General features: G+C 34.4%; 2 protein-coding genes and 1 non-coding gene across 3 annotated transcripts; 2 read left to right on the forward strand and 1 right to left on the reverse strand.

Annotated features, from left to right (window-relative positions):
- Window positions 1-386: 386 nt before the first annotated feature.
- LOC125578707 lies at window positions 387-493 on the forward strand. The gene has a single exon (XR_007316790.1). It is a non-coding gene; the product is annotated as a small nucleolar RNA R71 (small nucleolar RNA).
- Window positions 494-3,907: 3,414 nt separating this feature from the next.
- On the forward strand, window positions 3,908-11,903 carry LOC106363245 (probable LRR receptor-like serine/threonine-protein kinase RFK1). Its single transcript, XM_048740057.1, has 24 exons — window positions 3,908-4,775; window positions 5,275-5,449; window positions 5,569-5,640; window positions 5,730-5,798; window positions 5,879-5,950; window positions 6,031-6,102; window positions 6,187-6,258; window positions 6,355-6,426; window positions 6,507-6,578; window positions 6,666-6,737; window positions 6,809-6,880; window positions 6,978-7,046; window positions 7,128-7,193; window positions 7,278-7,340; window positions 7,411-7,455; window positions 7,559-7,602; window positions 7,745-8,133; window positions 8,353-8,548; window positions 8,626-8,769; window positions 8,922-9,040; window positions 9,110-9,320; window positions 9,415-9,652; window positions 9,721-9,871; window positions 9,951-11,903. Exons 1-24 carry the CDS (start codon window positions 4,661-4,663, stop codon window positions 10,332-10,334), a joined length of 3,054 nt encoding a protein of 1,017 aa, XP_048596014.1. The 5' UTR covers window positions 3,908-4,660; the 3' UTR covers window positions 10,335-11,903.
- Window positions 11,904-13,243: 1,340 nt separating this feature from the next.
- Window positions 13,244-16,594, reverse strand: LOC106367386. The gene is made up of 3 exons (XM_048740058.1): window positions 15,564-16,594; window positions 15,185-15,484; window positions 13,244-15,103 (listed from the first exon to the last, which is right to left on the reverse strand). Exons 1-3 carry the CDS (start codon window positions 15,645-15,647, stop codon window positions 15,011-15,013), a joined length of 477 nt encoding a protein of 158 aa, XP_048596015.1. The 5' UTR covers window positions 15,648-16,594; the 3' UTR covers window positions 13,244-15,010.
- Between the last annotated feature and the right edge of the window lie 2,342 nt (window positions 16,595-18,936).

An 18,936-nucleotide genomic window follows, 5' to 3' on the forward strand; every position in this document is an offset into this window, starting at 1 on the left:
CTTTCTTGTACCAGCTACCATTGTTGTTGATGAAACACAGCTCTTCCTGACCTTCCAAACCCTCAACTTCATGGACAATAGCTGGTGTCTCTTGGCTTGGGTTACCGACAAAGTGCAGCTGCTCTTGGGTAGCTTTATCAGCAAGGAGGATGTCTATCTTATCCTGTAGAGCTTTCAACTCCTTCCTCGTTTGCTTATCCTCAGTTCTACTGCTTCTGTCGTGGTCTCCACTGTAGACTGCATCACTCTTAACCATGTTGTCAACCAGCTCCTCTGCATCCTCCTCAGTTCTCCCCAAGAAGAACCCATTACTAGCTGTATCCAGTCTGGCTCTGTACTTAGGGAGAGCACCACGGTAGAATGTGCTCAGCAAGCTCTCCTTAGAGAAACCATGGTGTGGGCATTGAGCTTGATAGCCCTTGAATCTCTCCCAGGCTTCACTGAAACCTTCCAAGCCCTTCTGTTGAAAGCTCGAGATCTCGTTTCTCAGCTTAGCAGTTCTTGAAGTAGAGAAGAACTTCTCCAAGAATGCTTTCTTGCAGTCATCCCAAGTGGTAATGGAGTCGCTGGGTAGAGACTTCTCCCACTGACGTGCCTTATCCCCAAAGAGAAAGGGAATAGCTTGAGCTTTAAGGCATCTTCGGACACACCATTGGTTTTTGACAACCCACAGTAGCTGTCGAACCTGTCCAAGTGATCAAATGGATCCTCTAGAGCCAAGCCATGATACTTGTTGTTCTCAATCACGTTGAGGAGTCCTGACTTGATCTCGAAGTTGTTGGCTGCCACGGCGGGTGCTCGGATTCCCAATCTATGACCATGAATGTTGGGACGGTCGTAAGTGCCAATGGGGCGAGCTGCTCGCTGTTGGTTAGGTGGGCCATTGTTGTTAGCGCCATTGACGCCTGCATCTTCTTGATGAACGTCTCCCATGTCAGTGTTCAGTCTCTGCAATTGAGCCTGGTGTTCTTCTTCTCTTCTATTTCTAGCACACTCTCTCTCTAAAGCTCTGATGTCTGCAGCTATTGGAACTAGTTTTGATGGACCCCTGCTCCTCAAGTTCATACACCTGTAGATTAAAGGGAGGTGAAGAAAGAGAATCAGTAACAAAAGAAAATAAAAATGACTTAGTCTCAAGCAAGTGACTAAATCTCAATGTTCAAATCTACTCAGAATTTGGCAACGGCGCCAATTTGATGTTAGGAGTTTTCAAGGCTCCTAAGACAAATGTTGTAGTATAGAAGATTGTCGAACCAGTTCTGAGGGATATCAAAGCACTGAGAATGCAAGTACTCACTTAATCTAAGTGCAACCAATGATTTAGAAGGGTTTTAAACTATGACTAAAACTAGAAAGCAATAACAGAATGATACTTTCTTGACTAAAGGAAAAGAGAACTCATGGGTATAGGGATTAGACCTTGGGTGATCAAGTATCGAACTAAGGATGGCAAATGATCAATCAAACTATCAACCTTAAGCCTAGACACAATTCTAAGCAAGCTCTATGTCTAGATGAATGCTCATTTGCTAACATATCTCAAACATCAAATGTCTTTGGTTGAATAATATGAAAGCAATCATTACTAACAAGTCTATTAGCTATCTTAGTACCTTTAACAACAAATGTCTTTGGCAAAGTATACTAAAAGCCTAGGAGAGTTGTCTCGGGCATTTCATCGAACACCTTTCGGGTGAGAAATGCCTAAGGATCAACAACTGAGTGGCCAACTCAGAAGATGCATTATGATTACTCTACTAGCAAGGAAATATGAATGATCTACACTAAAACATCCTAGCTCTAACCTAATCACCCTTAATCTCCCTAACCCATGAATTCAAAAGGTGATTACTCACTAATCTCCATGATTCCTCTTAAACCCATATTGGATTTCAGATTAATCATGTAGAGAAACACAGGAAATAGATAAGAACACAGAATTCTCAATAATAAACTGATCAATTCATTCAAAAAGATCCCTTTCCAAAGGTTTTTGGTGGTTTTTCTAAGAACAAAGATGATCTGCCTCCTGGTGGCTTACAGAGTAATAAAACATAGGTTTAGAAAATAAAAACGTGCATAATGAAATGACCAAAATGCCCTTGAAAAATCACAAGTTCGAGCAGAAACCAAAACACGGAGCGACCTCGGCTCGTCGCTCCGACAAGTCGCTCCAGGCTTCGGGAGCGACCTCGCTGGGTCGCTGCGAGAGGTCGCTCCGAGAGCGATTTCTTATCTCCGGGAACCAAGATGGCGAGCGACTTCTCCCTGTCGCTCTGGACAGGTCGCTCCAAGCTTCGGGAGCGACCTCGCTGGGTCGCTGCGAGAGGTCGCTCCGAGAGCGAGTTGTGTGTCTCCGGACGTGAAAACGCGAGCGACTTTGTGCAGTCACTCCAACGGGTCGCTCTGGATCGGGAGCGACCTTGGTAGGTCGCTCTGAGAGGTCGCTCCAGGGTCATCTAAGACTGTTCGGAGTAATGAGAACGCGAGCGACTTCGTGGCGTCGCTTTAGGAAGGTCGCTCTGAGAAGTGGGACACAGCGACTTCGGGATGTCGCTCCGGGAGGTCGCTCCCATGCTCGGTTCGTTCAATGGTCACCTTTTCACCTCTTTTGAGCTCCAAATAGCCTCATGTGGTATTCCAGTACCTAATAGAGACTCATGTATGCAAAATGCAACCTAAACATGTCTGAAACCTAATCTATATGATGAAAATGCTCATGGATGAATGGATAAAACAATGCAAATATGCAAGATATCAGATTCCCGAATGGTCATCAGTCAGACCCTTAGGGTGTGACTGGTGACCAAGGAAATGAGAAGAAACACTATGTTCTTTAATATTCCTTAAACTTTTTACCATTCATGAGGAATAAGTTTACCTTTTAATTCTCCGTCATTCCTTTGTTTGTAGAGAATTATAGAACAAATCAATTCCTCGCTAATTTTGATAAAGAACCATCATTTTTCATCATTCCTAAAATTTTATTCCTACTCATTCTTTTCCTATCCGTTCTTATTGTTCCTATGATGGTTACCAGTCACATATGTTCTCGCATATTAATTTAATTAATTCATACTAAATGATTGTTTTGTAGTATATAAACCTGCAAAAATAGTTACACTTATTTTCAACTTTTTATAAATTATTTAAGTAGTTTTTAATCAAATAGTTTAATAGAAGATAAATAAAAAAATTATTAAAAAGGTATGACCTAATGTTTCATATATTGTTTGGAAATACGGTTAGTTATTGTGCTGTTTGGAAACACATTTAGTTCTATAATCTTATTTTCTAGAAGAATGTATTTAACTATGTAATAAAAATGTCTATTTAATTAAAAAAATTACAAAAAAAAAAGTTGGGTCCACGAGAATGATTCTGTTTTAATAAGTAAGATTTATAAACTTATGTACAACAAATTATACTAGAAACATATAAAAATGTTAAATCAAAAGATGAATACACAAAATTAACCAACATTTATTTAAATTTAACTGAATTTCATTTTAAGTTGTTTTTTGGAAACTTTTGTTTAATTTTGTATAGTTGGAATATTTGATAACAGAACCAAGGTTTAACTCGGTAGTAAAGAATGTCGAACTCAATTTATCTGATTAGCCGAATAAACCAAATCGATTAATCCGAATGAACCGAAGTGACATTCTTAGTTTCCAACATGAAAATCCGCTGGAACTATTTTACTCCCTCAGTTTCAGTTTATTTGTCGTTGTAGAGAAAAAAAATTATTTCAAAATAAATATCGTTTTACAATTTCAATACAAAATTTATTGACTTTATATCTTCTAATATATTTTTCCATTGGTTGAAATATTATTAGGTATATTGGTAATAATATTTTTATTTAGTAAATATAAAAATTATTATTTTTAATTAGTGTGCACAAGTATAAAACGACAACTAAAATGAATGGACGAAGTATATTGTGCACAAGTCTAAAACGGCAACTAAAATGAAACGGGTGGAGTATATCCTACCTAAACTATTTTATATTTGGCCAGTTACTAGAGGAATGAGTTTTAGTTATATCCTAGCTGAACTATTTTGTACTGTATTTCGCCAATTACAACATCAATTAAAGTTATATCCTAGTTGAACTATTTTATATTTGGCCAATTAGAACATCGATTAAAGTTTAAACCATTAGTCACTGTCACACTTAATGAATTTTAATTGGTCTACTTCCATTAAGAACATAAAATGGTGTCTTTCCTATTTTTGGATTTTGTTTTTGCGCGACTATTGTGGTCATCTCGTCAATAACACACACAGAGACCATGGGAGACCATTCAACTTTTATAGGGTCACTGCTTTTTCGCTTTGTGGGGATTGTACCATTCTTTTTCTTCTTTCTTCTCCGTAATTTCAAATCTGACAATAATTTATGGTTGTAAGAATAAAGATTTGTAAAAAGAGAAAAACCAGAAAAAAACGAAGGGACGAAAAAACACTGTTTGTATGTAGTTTTTTTTCATAATTCGACAAAGAAAACACTAATCATCATCACACTTACCCAAACTAACCCAGACGTTTCAGATCTTCCACACGATTTTTATCGTTTTTGATGGGACTCTGATTTTACGTAGTCTCTCGTCTGCATTTTCTTAAGAGATTTTGGGTTGCATCGCTTCTGCATGAAATGTTTGCCGATAAGAAAAACAAGAAGGGTGTTAATATCTTTGCATTTTCTGTTTTTGCCATCTTTTGCTTCAAGTTTTACAGTGTAAATGCTGTCAAGTTACCAAAGAGTGAAGGTTAGTTTACGTTATTTCCCTTTCATATTTGTATAGTTTTTTTTCCCTTCTGGATTCTGTGTTTACAGATTTTTTGCAAAGTTTTATTTGATAAATTTTCTTGATTTCCATTATTTGCTTCAATTCCGTTGAACATGAGTTTTTTTTTCTGATTGCTTACCATAGTTTTTTCTAATGGTGACGTTGTTGAAGTAGCTAATCCGAAATCTCCAGGCATTGATTAGGTCACTTTGACCGTTGAGTTAAACTCTTAGTTATGTTTTTCATACGACGATAGTAACATGTAAAACGGTAATTTCTTCAAAAATCATTTAAATTGTTGGATAGATGGATCATCATATATGTTTTTTGGTTCTAGGTTAGAAAAAGGTTTAGATAAATTGTTTATCTTGCTTTTATTAATGTTCTACTCTTTGTTGTGGCCAAAAGTATAATCTTTGTTTTTTGCTCAAGTAACTGCACTCATGTATTATGCTGTGTGTTTGCTTCTGTGATTTAGTGGATGCTCTGCAGCAAATCGCCAAAACGCTGGGCTCTAAGTTCTGGAAATTTGATGCTGAAAATTGTAAAGTCGAAACAGTGGGGCTAACAGAGACTCCTCCTCCGACAGCTAAGCAAGAAATAGAATGCGAATGTAGTCCTACTAACGAAACTGATTGTCATATTATCAAAGTGTAAGAATACTCAGTCACTCTTCATAACTTTCTTTCTTTTTTGGGGTCTGTACATATGCATAACGTCTGAATATGGTATGTGACCTTGTCTTAAAATGGCTATTTGACTTGTTCTTTAGTGCATTCAAGGATCATAATCTTCCAGGAACTCTTCCACCTGAAATACAAAAACTTCCCTACCTCCAGGAGATGTAAGTGTTTTCATAAAAGTACCTCAACCTTACTTTACCAATTCTTAGTAAGCTGAAAATTTTGACCACCGTTTCTTGATATACATTAGAGACTTCGCCTACAACTACCTCAATGGGACAATACCACTGGAATGGACTATGACAAATTTAACAACTATGTAAGAATATTCCTTCTTAATGTTTTAGCTTTATGTGTCTAAATTCTCTTGTAACAGTTGTAGAATGTCTCTGCATGCAGCTCTCTTCTTGTAAATCGGTTGTCAGGGCCAATTCCAAAGGAGGTCGGAGACATGACTTCACTAACTTCCTTGTAAGTTTCGAGCATTGGTCAACCTTCTTTGTCCTGGAACATTTGTTTGGTTACATATTACTTTTGTATTTCTTGTTCAGAGATCTAGAGTCAAATGCGTTTACTGGAACCATTCCTGAGGAGCTAGGCAACTTAGCCAACTTGGAAAAACTGTGAGAGTTTCTTTGATTCCCTTCCCGTTTCTTACGAAGATGTTATTTTGTCTGAAAGATGAGATGTTTCTTGGGGTTTCACAGGTTACTTTCCTCCAACAAATTGACGGGTGGTTTGCCAGATTCATTAGCTAAACTAGAGAAGTTGGAAGATTTGTAAAACTTTTGTTCTGTTTTCTCCTAACTTAACTTCTTATATAATGTTGGTCTCCTCCTTTGTTCATATGCCTGTTTGGTTTTTGCACCATGCAGCAGGATTAATGATCTCCAACTCACTGGAAGGATACCTAGTTACATACAAAATTGGAAGGGACTCAAGAGACTGTAAGATCCTTCTTTTGAACTCTTCTTTCTTGTTCTTAGCTTAGCACTCAATGATGTTAATCCTTTTTAATATGTTGTAGTGAAATGATTGCATCTGGTCTTACCGGTCCAATCCCATCGGTCATCTCAACTTTCGACAAAATGAAAAATCTGTTAGTAAACACAACTCTTTTGATGTTCTCCACAAACTTAGTTAATGCAAACAAGCAATTCTTACAGTGACCTAAATTTTTTATCAGGAGGATCACTGATATAGGTGGACCAGTCCAACCATTCCCTTCCTTAAAGAACTCAACAGAGTTCTCTAAGCTGTAAGTTATATTCCTTCTCGAAGCTGTTTTATTCCATTCATCTCTTGAGTTTTGTTTATACTACATTGTAGGATACTGAAGAACTGTAACATTGCTGGACAAATACCTACCTATCTTTCATCATTGAAAAATCTGGAGACATTGTAAGCATGCCGTCCGACATTTTTATCAAGTCTCATTTAGGCTTGTACATATAAACAGTGATAGAAGTGATGAGTTCATTGTATGTTTTGTTGATAGGGACTTGAGTTTTAACAAGTTGGCTGGGACAATTCCCGCGTTTGCGCAGGCAGAAGATCTACGGTTTATGTGAGTGAAAAGAATCTGTTGTCACATACTTTTAATGTTCTACCTTACTTTGAGTTGATTTAATCTTATTTTTGTTTGCAGAATGTTGACTGGAAACAAGCTCGAGGGAGAGGCTCCAGATGGATTACTAAGAGATGGAATCACTGTGTATGTATATTTATTCAGTTTTCTAAATTGCTTTCTCAGAAGAATATGAATCCATTTTGATGCCGATTCACTTTGTTGCTGCAGAGATCTTTCTTATAATAACCTCAAGTGGCAAAGTCCTGAAAGTAGTTCTTGTCGACCACACATGTGAGGATACCGTCATGTTTTCTTCTTCGGTTAACGTCATTGGAATTTTAACTAATTTTATTGTGTTTAGGAATCTGAATCTAAACTTGTTTCAGAGTACTTCCACAAAAAAATCGTAAGGTTCTTTCTTTTGATCATCTTTAGCATCTAGATGCAGTTGAAATTATTTGAACATTTCCAAAAAAAAAAAAAACATTCCACAATTGATGTTTTTGTAGGAGCAAGTTTCTGCCATGCATCAAAGATTTTGTATGTCCTAAATGTAAGTACACTTGCCTACTTAAAAAAGCTAGTGATGGTAGCTCGTCTAACAAAAGTCTCTTATTATATAATACAACATATTGATATAGAAAGTTGACTCGTTTGTTCTCTCTCATTTATGCAAATTTTGTTTTATCTGGTAGATTATAGCTGCCTCAATATAAACTGTGGTGGAAACGATGTAACAGTAGAAGCAAACAATAGCAAAATAATATATGAAGGAGATGGAGAAGTTGAAGGCGGTGCTGCTAAGTACTATCTGAATCCTGAGTCTTACTGGGGATTCAGCAGCACAGGGGACTACATGGACGACAACAATTTCCAAAACACAAGATTCACCATGTTTGTCCCCACATCTAACCTGTCTGAACGGTACAAAACCGCACGAATAGCTCCAACATCTCTCACTTACTTCCATGCCTGCTTGGAAAATGGAAAATACACTGTGAACCTAGACTTCGCTGAGATGAGATTCACCAATGATGATACTTATAGCCATCTTGGAAGGCGTATTTTCGACATCTATATTCAGGTTAGTTTTTGCCCTCAGCTGTTGAAATTGAATTCACTAAGTTGCAAGGCCAGTTTCGAGCATAACCGGGTGAAACAGTCGTCTTAACCCCCAAGTTTTAGAAAGCTATTGACCTCCAAATTGTCAAAATGTTCTTTTTATTAAAATTAACATAAAAATTGTTTAAGGCTCCGTAAATCTCAGATCCGGTATGTTTTTAAGCCTTTCTTTTTTTGGCAGGAGAAACTTGTTTTAAAAGACTTTAACATCATGGCTGAAGCAAAGGAAGCTCAAAAACCTATAACCAAATCATTTACTGTTGATGTGACTAACCATTTTTTAGCTATCCGGTTGGGTTGGGCCGGTAAAGGAACCACCAGGATTCCAGAAAGAGGAGTTTATGGTCCTATCATATCGGCTATTTCCATACTTTCAGGTAGCTTTCTTTTATAGTAGAAACCAGTTATGATCACTACAGTAGTTTCTATTAATAGTAACACCTTCAATGTACAGATTCTAAGCCGTGCGCACTCGCTGGAAGTGGAATGAGCACTGGAGCATCTGTTGGACTTGGAATTGGAGTCGCATGTCTTATTATCTTTCTACTAGGACTTCTTTGGTTTTGTGGCTGCCTTCCATGTTTCGGGCGACGAAAAGGTGATCATTGCCTCTTTTAGCATTCTCTTTTGCTTTTGATATGGACTTGATAACATAGACCAGTCTGCTTATTATGAATATGAAGTAGCTAACTTGCATCTTAGCCACAAGAAAGTGTTTCTTTGTTTATTGAGTATGAGTTTTTCCCACAGATCCTAATGAAGAAGAGTTGCCATCTGGAACTTTTACGTTACGGCAAATCAAAGCCGCTACTAATGACTTCAGTCCAGCTAACAAGATTGGAGAAGGTGGTTTTGGTCCTGTCTTTAAGGTAAAGAATGATTCTTGTTCTTTGAAGAGTGCAGTGCATGCATGCTGATAGTAGAGTTTCATTGTGCAGGGTGTGTTATCAGATGGAAGAGTTGTAGCAGTTAAGCAGCTCTCATCTAAATCAAGACAAGGGAACAGAGAGTTTCTAAACGAGATAGGTGCAATATCTTGTCTTCAACATCCAAATCTTGTCAAACTTCATGGCTTCTGCGTCGAGCGGGCTCAGATGTTGCTTGTGTATGAATGCATGGAGAACAACAGTTTAGCTCAAGCGTTATTCAGTGAGTGTTTTTTTTTGTTTCCACCAAAATGGCTAAGTTGAAAGCTTCTCATCTCTAAAACAAAATGTGTCCTTTTTTTTTGGTAATGTTTTAGGTCCAAAAGATAAACAGATTCCAATGGACTGGACTACGAGGTTTAACATTTGCTGTGGGGTTGCAAAAGGTCTCGCGTTTCTCCATGAGGAATCACCGTTGAAGTTTGTGCACAGAGACATCAAGGCCACTAATATATTACTGGACAAGGACTTAACTCCCAAGATATCTGACTTTGGATTGGCTAGGCTAGATGAGGAGGAGAATACACACGTTAGCACCAAAGTCGCTGGGACTATGTAAGAGGCTCTCTTTTTGCTTCTTTATAGTTATGGTTTGTTTGCTAACCATAGGAAACTCTATGCAGAGGATACATGGCACCAGAATACGCACTTTGGGGTTACTTATCTTTCAAAGCAGATGTCTACAGCTACGGTGTTTTGGTTCTAGAGATCGTCGCTGGCATTAACAACAGTAGTTTTATGGCGGCAGGAGATGAAGTCTGCCTCTTAGAATGGGTAATTATAATCTGATTCCAAGTTTTTAGTTGCTTTTGAATGTGTTTTCTTGATAAGCACTTTTGGTTTATATATGCAGGCTACTCAGTGTGAAGAGTCAGGACACTTGATGCAAGTTGTGGATGAGAGACTGAGACCTGAAGTCAACAAAAAGGAAGCAGAGGCTGTAATAAAAGTGGCTCTCGTGTGCACGAACGCTTCTCCGACAGATCGTCCTATAATGTCAGAGGTCGTTGCAATGCTCGAAGGTTTCTATCCAGTGCCTGATTCAACCCCTGGAACAAGCAAGAAATCAGGGGATATAAGGTTTAAGGCGTTCAAAGATGTAAGGAAAGGCATGGATAACGACAGTAAGACGCAGTGTTCTGTTAACAGTTATCCTTCTTCTTCTTTTTCTTCCACTAATAATGTGGATACTAATGTGGCTGGACAAGAAACAAAGCAAGAAGAGCCAAGGAGCTGATCAAGAGGTTTATAGTTCCTGTTCTTTTTTTTTTTTTTTTTTAATTAAATTATCTGACTGTTAATTTGTAATATGTTTTGGAAGTCTATTACACAACTAGAGTCCAGTTACTGTAACTTTTTTTTTTCTTGCATCATATTAATTGTTGATTAGTTAGGGACTGAGTGTTTGTGGAAAACCAACTTCAATTGGTGACCGTGTAAAAAATGAAATGAATGAAAAAAAAGTTGAACAAAATTTCATGAATTGAATTGAAAAAAAATTGAATAAAGAGGAAAAAAAAAGAATTGAACAAAAAGTAAACATGAATGGTAAAAAATGAGATGAACATGTGTTTTCATATTTTAAAGTGGATATAACTAGTATTAAAATACACGCACAATAAAACCAAGTTTTAAACTTCTAATACAAGTTAACTCCACGTATTGAAAACTGACCGACCTTTGCTCACCACACAGTAAAACACAAACTAATATTAAAGCACAATAAAGAATTAACAACTATAGGCGTCGTGTACCACGTCTATTTGCACGCCATAACTGGTCAGCTATCTGGTCTCGAACGATTTTCATATACACTCCTTGAGCGTCATCTTCATCTACTTGTACCCCCGTCATCTTCATATGACTGATCACTGTTGTTTTGCACAAAGTTACTGCCCCTCTCAACTTCCTCAAAATTAAAATCTCTAATTTTATTCCAACGAATAAAATTATGCAATCTCATTGTAGCAAAAATTACTTGTATTTGTGTAGAGATATCATATCTTGGAAACTCATTCAAAACTCTCCAATTTTTTTTCATACACCAAACGTACGTTCAATCACCGAACGCAATGACGCATGCCATTGTTGGAATTCGTTTTTGACAAAGTGGTGTAGACCATTTTCCGATAAGTTTTTTGACGGAGATATCTGTCAGAAAGACCAGAATTTGGGTACGATATAATCGTCACCGTGAACACTAAGAGTTAATGTATTTGTTGGTCAAAATCGGAGTTGTATTGAATGAGAAATGGAGTCCGAAGTGAATGACATACAAAGTTTTTAGTTTGGCTAATATAGAATTTTAGCAAATGAGTCACTTTGGATATTTGAGTTTGAATTTAAATTTAATAGGTTAATTAGATATTATATCAATTAACATGTTTTAAATCTTATTCATAAAATATTTTTATGTTTCTTAAATATAAAAATATAAACCTAGTAAAGTATATTGGTGTATTTGATTTGGTCAAATATGCATTATGACTTTGATATCTAACGTACAATGAGTCATGGGAATTAAATTCATTTACTACAATTGAAAGCATTGGTACGTTAGTGGTCTCCATGATTTCACAAGGTGTTACACTTTCTCCATTTAAATAGGACCACTTGTGTAGCAACGACCATACAAAAAAATATACAATCCTCCATATTTATTTGATTTTTTTTTCTTTTATCTTTTTTTTTGAGTCTGAGAATATATACAAAACTAGTTTCACCAGGTTTCTGATAGAGTGACGCAAATCAAAAGACTTTTGCAGTTGTATATGGAGACTCATTATGTTATCGAACCGTCGCACTACATGACGTATTTTGAGTTAAGGAAAGAAATAATATCTCGTCTCTGCAGTTGTATCATCATTTTCTTAATCTTTGGTATAATTTTATCAATTTTATTCTTTACAATATTCAGTTCTCCGTAGATTATATAATACGGTCCTATTAGTCTTAACTCAAAATATCCATTTATTGCTTTGCACTAACCAGACTTATTATTGTAAAAGTTACTTTTTTTAAGAAAAGGTGTTGATCCATATTTTTATAAGGGTGTTGGAATCGGATTCGTGTCTCCTTCATCTAGAAATTTGGTTTTGCGTAAAGTTGATACTATTACGTTTGTTATTTTTTGCAGGACCTATTGGATTATTTTTATATAGTTCTGCAATTTACGCTTCTGTATTGATATTTCTAAACGGTATTTCAATCAGATTTGGTTAAAAGTCTTAAAAAATATATAAATCATTTGCCATAAAAAATAAAATGTTTGTTGATAGTGATCAAAACATTTATATTTCGTCAATGCTTAAATACAAGTTGTAAAAAGATTTATCATGCAAAACCAATGAGAATTTTTAGACCAGTATAACTGAAACTAACATGTATATTGTAGTTTCTAAAGTCAATATGGTTGAAAATAACCATATAAAATGGTGGCTTTGATGGCACAATAATATCTGATAAGTATATTTGCTAAAAAGCAAAATATGTTCTTGGAAAAATCCAAAACATTCAAGTTGGATTTATTAATCAACTTGAGAAAACGATGATACAGTTGTATGTAAAATGTGAATTTCTAACATTGAAATACATTTTAAAGAAAATTATAATAATTTTTGAAAATTGCTTTTTCATTTAAATCTAAAGAAATTGTAGATTAACTTTCTAAACTCTTAAGAAATGGTAAATGTAAATATGCATTTTTTTTTAGCTATCTCAAGAAATGTGGAGGAAGCTTTGCTTACCATATAAAGTTATTGGCAAGAGGCCAAATAAACTTAGTGATAGTTATTACAATATGATCTTAAAAAAAAACTAGTGTCACGCACTGAGTTTTGTGTACAAGGATTGATTGTATCTTGAAAAGAGATGAAAAAACTCATTAGACAATTGATCTCGACTAATCTCAAGAGATTATGTTCATTGTGATGACAACCTAGGATCCTTTTATTAAAGGTATGTCATGAGATCAAATTGTTATATCATCAAAAGAAATGGGTAGCCTGTGAATTAAGATGAGGTTTGGCGGTAAATCTACCTAACTGACTGGAGATCCCAAGAAATAGGTTCAAGGAGACAACTAAGTCAAACTAAATCTGTCCAAAGCACGGTAAGACATTGGTCTATACCCAGTTCCTATGATGATTAAACAGTGCTACATGTAAGGAATACATGATAAGCATTAGTTTTTAATGATTTGTGTCCATTGTTTTGAAATATGAATGGAGTAGTACATGATACTCCTCTAAACAAAACTAATGGCAAATCACCTTGTGAGTGTGAAATAGAGCCGTTTCTAAGAGAATGAAGGAAATGCTATATTCTCCAAGTTCACTCATGATTACCAAGAATGTTCACCACCAAAATGAACACAATAGAGAAATTAGTTTTGTGAGAGAATGAAGCTGTGTTATAGCTATTCTCTCGGTTTACACCAAAGTCTGGGGGTTTCAAGACATCATGGCCACCTTATGTTCGAGTAAATCCGATAGCTATATATTAACAATGACTGGTTCAAGGCTGAAAAATTGCTACCAACTCATCATGCACTGGATTTTTCGCTCATACTCTCAATCCTCTTTTTCATGAGTATAGAATCATTTTTATTCATGTGGGGGATTGTTGGAACTCGTTTTTGGCAAAGTGGTGTAGACCATTTTCCGATGGAATTTACGACGGAGATGTCTGTCGGAATAACCAGAATTTGGGTACGATGTAATCGTCACCGTGAACACTAAAAGTTAGTATATTTGTTGGTCAAAATCAGAGTTGTATTGAATGAGAAATGAAGGTCCAAAGTGAATAACATACAAAGCTTGCAAAGCTTTTAGTTTGGCTAATATAGAATTTTAGCAAATGAGTCACTTTGGATATTTGGGTTTGAATTTAGATTTAATAGGTTAATTAGATATTATATCAATTAACCTGTTTTAAATCTTATTCATAAAATATTTTTATGTTTCTTAAATATAAAAATATAAACCTAGTAAAGTATATTGGTGTATTTGATTTGGTCAAATATGCATTATGACTTTGATATCTAATGTACAATGAGTCATGGGAATTAAATTCCTTTACTACAATTGAAAGCATTGGTACGTTAGTGGTCTCCATGATTTCACAAGGTGTTATACTTTCTCCATTTAAATATGAGCACTTGTGTAGCAAAGAATATACAGAAAAATATACAATCCTCCTTATTTATTTGATTTTTTTTCTTTGATCTTCTTTTGAGTCTGAGAGTATACACAAAACTTGTTTCGCCAGGCTTCTGATAGAGTGACGCAAATCAGAAGATTTTTGCAGTTGTATCTTGGGATTCATTACGTTATCGAACCGTCACACTACGAAACATATTTTGAGTTAAGAAAAGATATAATATCTCGCCTCTGCAGTTGTATCATTCTTTTCTTAATCTTTGGTATAATTTTATCAATTTTATTTTTTACAATACTCAGTTCTCCGTAGACTATATAATACAGTCCTATCAGCCATCTGGTAAACATTTCCTTACTGTTTCTTGGTGGTTCACCACCTATAAATTCTTGGAGATGATATCGTGTACCTTCTTTTCGATCCTTCCTATATTATTGAATCGGTAACTTTTCCAAGATAGCTGTTGCATCACCATATGATAGTTTTTGAATTTTGCGTGAGCGTAATTCTTCTAGCAAATCTTTACGGCTATCTATCACATGTCGAAATCCACTCTCGACTTGCGCCTCAAAGTTAGCTTTTCTTCTTTGGAGGACGGCTGCTTGATATTCTCCGTTTTGCTTGTTTGGGTACTTCATCATGAGATGCGGACAAGTTGCTCGCATCTGAAACTGGTTGTGTACCTTCTTGATTGCCTTCTTGTGTTTGGGATTGTGTCTCTTTCAGGTGTGCCGAATATGTAAATGGAGAATAACGTTAATCTTGCTCAACATCATGTTCATCATATATTTTATCCAATAAATCTTTGAATGGCAAAACACTAAAGAACTTTCCAGATTTTCCATACTCCTGTAGATTAAACAAAACATTAGTATAAATTCTGTATATCATGTAAATATTTCTTTATATGGTAAAGAAAAAAGTAATCACCGCAATCAGATCTGTCCACCAAGATGAAGGCATCACTATCTGTCCACTAGACGGATCAACCGCAACACCAGTACGGTTCATCAACTGATTATTTGTTTGCCAAAGTTTACGCAAGTAAGCGATCTTGCTCTTTATCTCAGGATCCCAAAAGACGTTCTTGTCTCCAGTCAACTCAAGCAATTTGTTTTCAACTCTTTTTCTACCAGCAACATTAGGCATTCTACTAGAGTAATCATTTGCTTTTAACTCCCCAATAATGAGTTCAAGCAGAATTTGACAATTCTCATCCTTCCAAATATACTAAAAATACATGTTTTAAGGATCAAAATTTTTGTTTTCATCATATTAACTTGTTTAAAAAGTACATAAATTAATTTACCGATCCTTCGCGATCGCTTTCACCATCAGCTTCGAGACCATCGTCTCTTAAGCGTGATGCATTATTTCCTCGAGAACTTGTCATGATCCTAAAAACAAAAATATAGTAAACAAAAACTCAAATCAAAAAGAAAATTGTAACAATTTGATCGCTATTTACTTTATAGCTCTATAATAATACCTTTGATGCTGCTCAAACTATTAGAAATTCACTTTTTCTAAAAGAAAATATAGAGCATAAATCTATTAACTCTGCTTCTGCTTTCGTCAATGAGATTTTCTAAGGAGGAAGAATACTTAAGTATTTATAGAGTTAGTAGGATAATCATAAGATTAAGAAGATAAGTTCAAACTTTTTTTTGTTTCCTTCTTTTGGGGTATATGATGCAGTTAATTGATCTTGGATGACGATGAGTTAATACTTTAGTAGTGTCTTGCGCCATTTTTTGAATTATCTATATTTTGTTTTTGTTTTTTCTTAATTTTTAAAACTTTAATTATTGTTTTCCACTTGTTCCTCATCAAGATTAGAGGAGGAAATATTTGTTAAAGAATTCCCACGTTTATGAGGAAAACAAATGAATATAATGGGACCCATGTATTAACAATTTGACTAAACATTCAACTCAATTGGTAACAATTCGAAGGAATAACAAATTCATCATTTTTTTTTCCTAAAATGGTGTCACCAATTGAAGCCAGAATGTAATGAAATCAGTTATCTTTTGCATTCATACATTTGAAGCCTTTCAGTTTTACATCATGAAAACATTTCCTTGTCTTTTATGCTAGCATCTATTGAAACTTGATTAGCTATCTTGAGGAAATTCAAAAAATTAAAAGATATGAAATGACCAGTGATGTTTCTCAGTCACACTTTTGAAGCCTCTAAATCTAATCCAAAGTGTTCCCATGTAATTGGTATTTTCTAGTTTGAATGATTTGTGCTACAAACTTATTTCAGATATTTTAAATTGTCATTATCAATAATCAAGAGCAACAGAACAAAGAATTTTCTTCAAATATTTTTTTCTACATACGAAAGTTAGAGAAAAACTAAGGGTGTAACTGGAATGCTATTTTGTGGAATAAAACTCTTTGGAATGGGTCATTCCACATGTTTCCATAAAATGTTTACCAGTTACCATGAAAACTTTTTAAAAACAATTCCATATATTCCATTTTTGGAATGGAACAAAAAAGTAAATCCTTTGTAAATGTTGTTCCTTTTATTCAGGATCATAATCCTTCGTGAATGAGTGGAAAGCCATTCCAAAAATATTTTCAGTTTTTATTCCATTTAATCTATCATTCCATTTTTTCTTATTCCAAAAATAATCATTCCTTTAATTCATAATATTCCTTCTATGAATAACCAGTTACACCCTAAGAAATATACATCGAATATATACGCTCAGTCGCTCATTCCAGATATTTGTTTACAAAAAGCTTTTCACTATACATTCTAAAAAATATGTTTATGGTATTGGAATGCACCATCTACATAACCTATAAAGAAAAAAAAATCATGTTTAGCATTTTTAGAGGAAAATTACATCACTATATTCTTGTTCTCATGTTATAATTTTTTATCTCATTAGTTTTCTATAATTAGGTTCTAGATTTTAATGAAACAGTAAGTAATATAAAATAGATAATCAAGAACAATATTAGAATAATGATTCTTTTAGATGATAGGACCTTTTTCTTTGGTAAAATAGATGATAAGACTTATCTTTTTTTTAATTGATCGCAATTTTTTCAAAGAGAGTTTACCAAAATGGAAGTTTTCTCAGCTTCAAAGCCTCTGTTTCTGTTTCAGAGAAAGGCTGGAAAAATTTTGATTCTTGGAAAGATAAAATACACAATCTTCAACTCATTTCCTTGATGTCGGCAAAGATATTTGACTTTCATGTACTATTTTTTTTTTTGGTCAAAGACTTTCATGTACTATATAAGTGAGTAAACTCACTCATTTCTATGAAACTAGTAACAAGAAGAAAGAAACATATAAAATCACTCTCTCCCTTTCCTTGTCGTTGCTCTTCTTCTTTCGTACAAAAGTCAATATATATATATATACTATTATTATAAAGATTTTTAGTGATTTAAACCACGGATAAAAAACTTCAAGCTAAACTTTTATATTTTAAAACTTTTAATTATTAAACTGTTAATTTCGTTAACCTTCCGTTAACAAAGTCGTCACAGACTCGTTAAATTGAAACGCATCATTTCATATAATCATAGAAAGGACACGAGATCCTTAGGATATTTTAGTAATTTAAATCCCCAACTATTTTTAAATCAGATGGAAAACCTTCAACTAAGACTTTGTATTTTTAAACCATTAACTATCGAATCTGTAATGCCTTTAACCCTCCATAAAAAAAATCGTCTTTTCTGAACATGACCGGTTAATTGGAACGCAACGGTTTATTTAATGACATAAACGACACGAAAATCTTATTTTTCTCTCATGTTGTTTCTAATACTATTTTTTCTCATGTTTGTTTATTTATCGGAAAGGTGAATTTTGGAATGTTAAGTAATCTAGGTTATACATCTTTTCACATTAAAAATTTTACCTAAAATTTATTAAAAAGGTGATAGGAGAGAAAAAAAATTAGGATTAGAGACAAGAGAACTTTTTAACTTATCTTATTTTCGATGGTTCTTGAAAAAGAAGAATATAAATACTTGAAGGTTTAAATCATTAAAAGCTCTTATTATAATAAATATAAATACTTATATATTCATATATATCTTCACCTAATACACAAATTTATTGAATTAATTCTTTTACTGTCAACTTTTTCTATAAAATTTATATGTATTTTCTTTACGAAATCTTGATTTTTAAAATTTTATTTATTAAAAAAATATAGAGCAGTCCAATTAAAAATTAGATTTTACAGGATAGTCCAATAATTTTATGGAGTGTTTGGATTCAGAAAAAATATTGATCCGGACAGAACATAAATACCAGAAATTTAAAGATATTCGTATTGGTTTTTTTTTCTCTCTCTCTCTCAGAGTTGATTTGGGTAGCTTCAACTGCACACGCAAGAATAGTTGATCAACGTTTAAACAGATGACAATTACAATTACAATTACAATTACAATTTTGTTTCCTTTAAAGAATCCTGGTCAGATTAAATATAGCGACGAAACACATAAAGGGTTTGTCAAAAAAAAAAAACACATAAAGGGATATGAAACATGTGACATTCATGAATCTGTAAGTATTCGCTTTGGCAACTTGCACAATAATTCAATCCATAATTCGATCTTAACTTTTAGTCAAAATAATGTATGTACGGGCTACTTTCTACTAGCCGACAAACTAAGAAGACCCCGAAGTTATATAATAC

The sequence above is a fragment of the Brassica napus genome, chromosome A9 (assembly GCF_020379485.1).
Source record: "Brassica napus cultivar Da-Ae chromosome A9, Da-Ae, whole genome shotgun sequence".
In the NCBI taxonomy this organism is placed as follows: Eukaryota; Viridiplantae; Streptophyta; class Magnoliopsida; order Brassicales; family Brassicaceae; genus Brassica; species Brassica napus.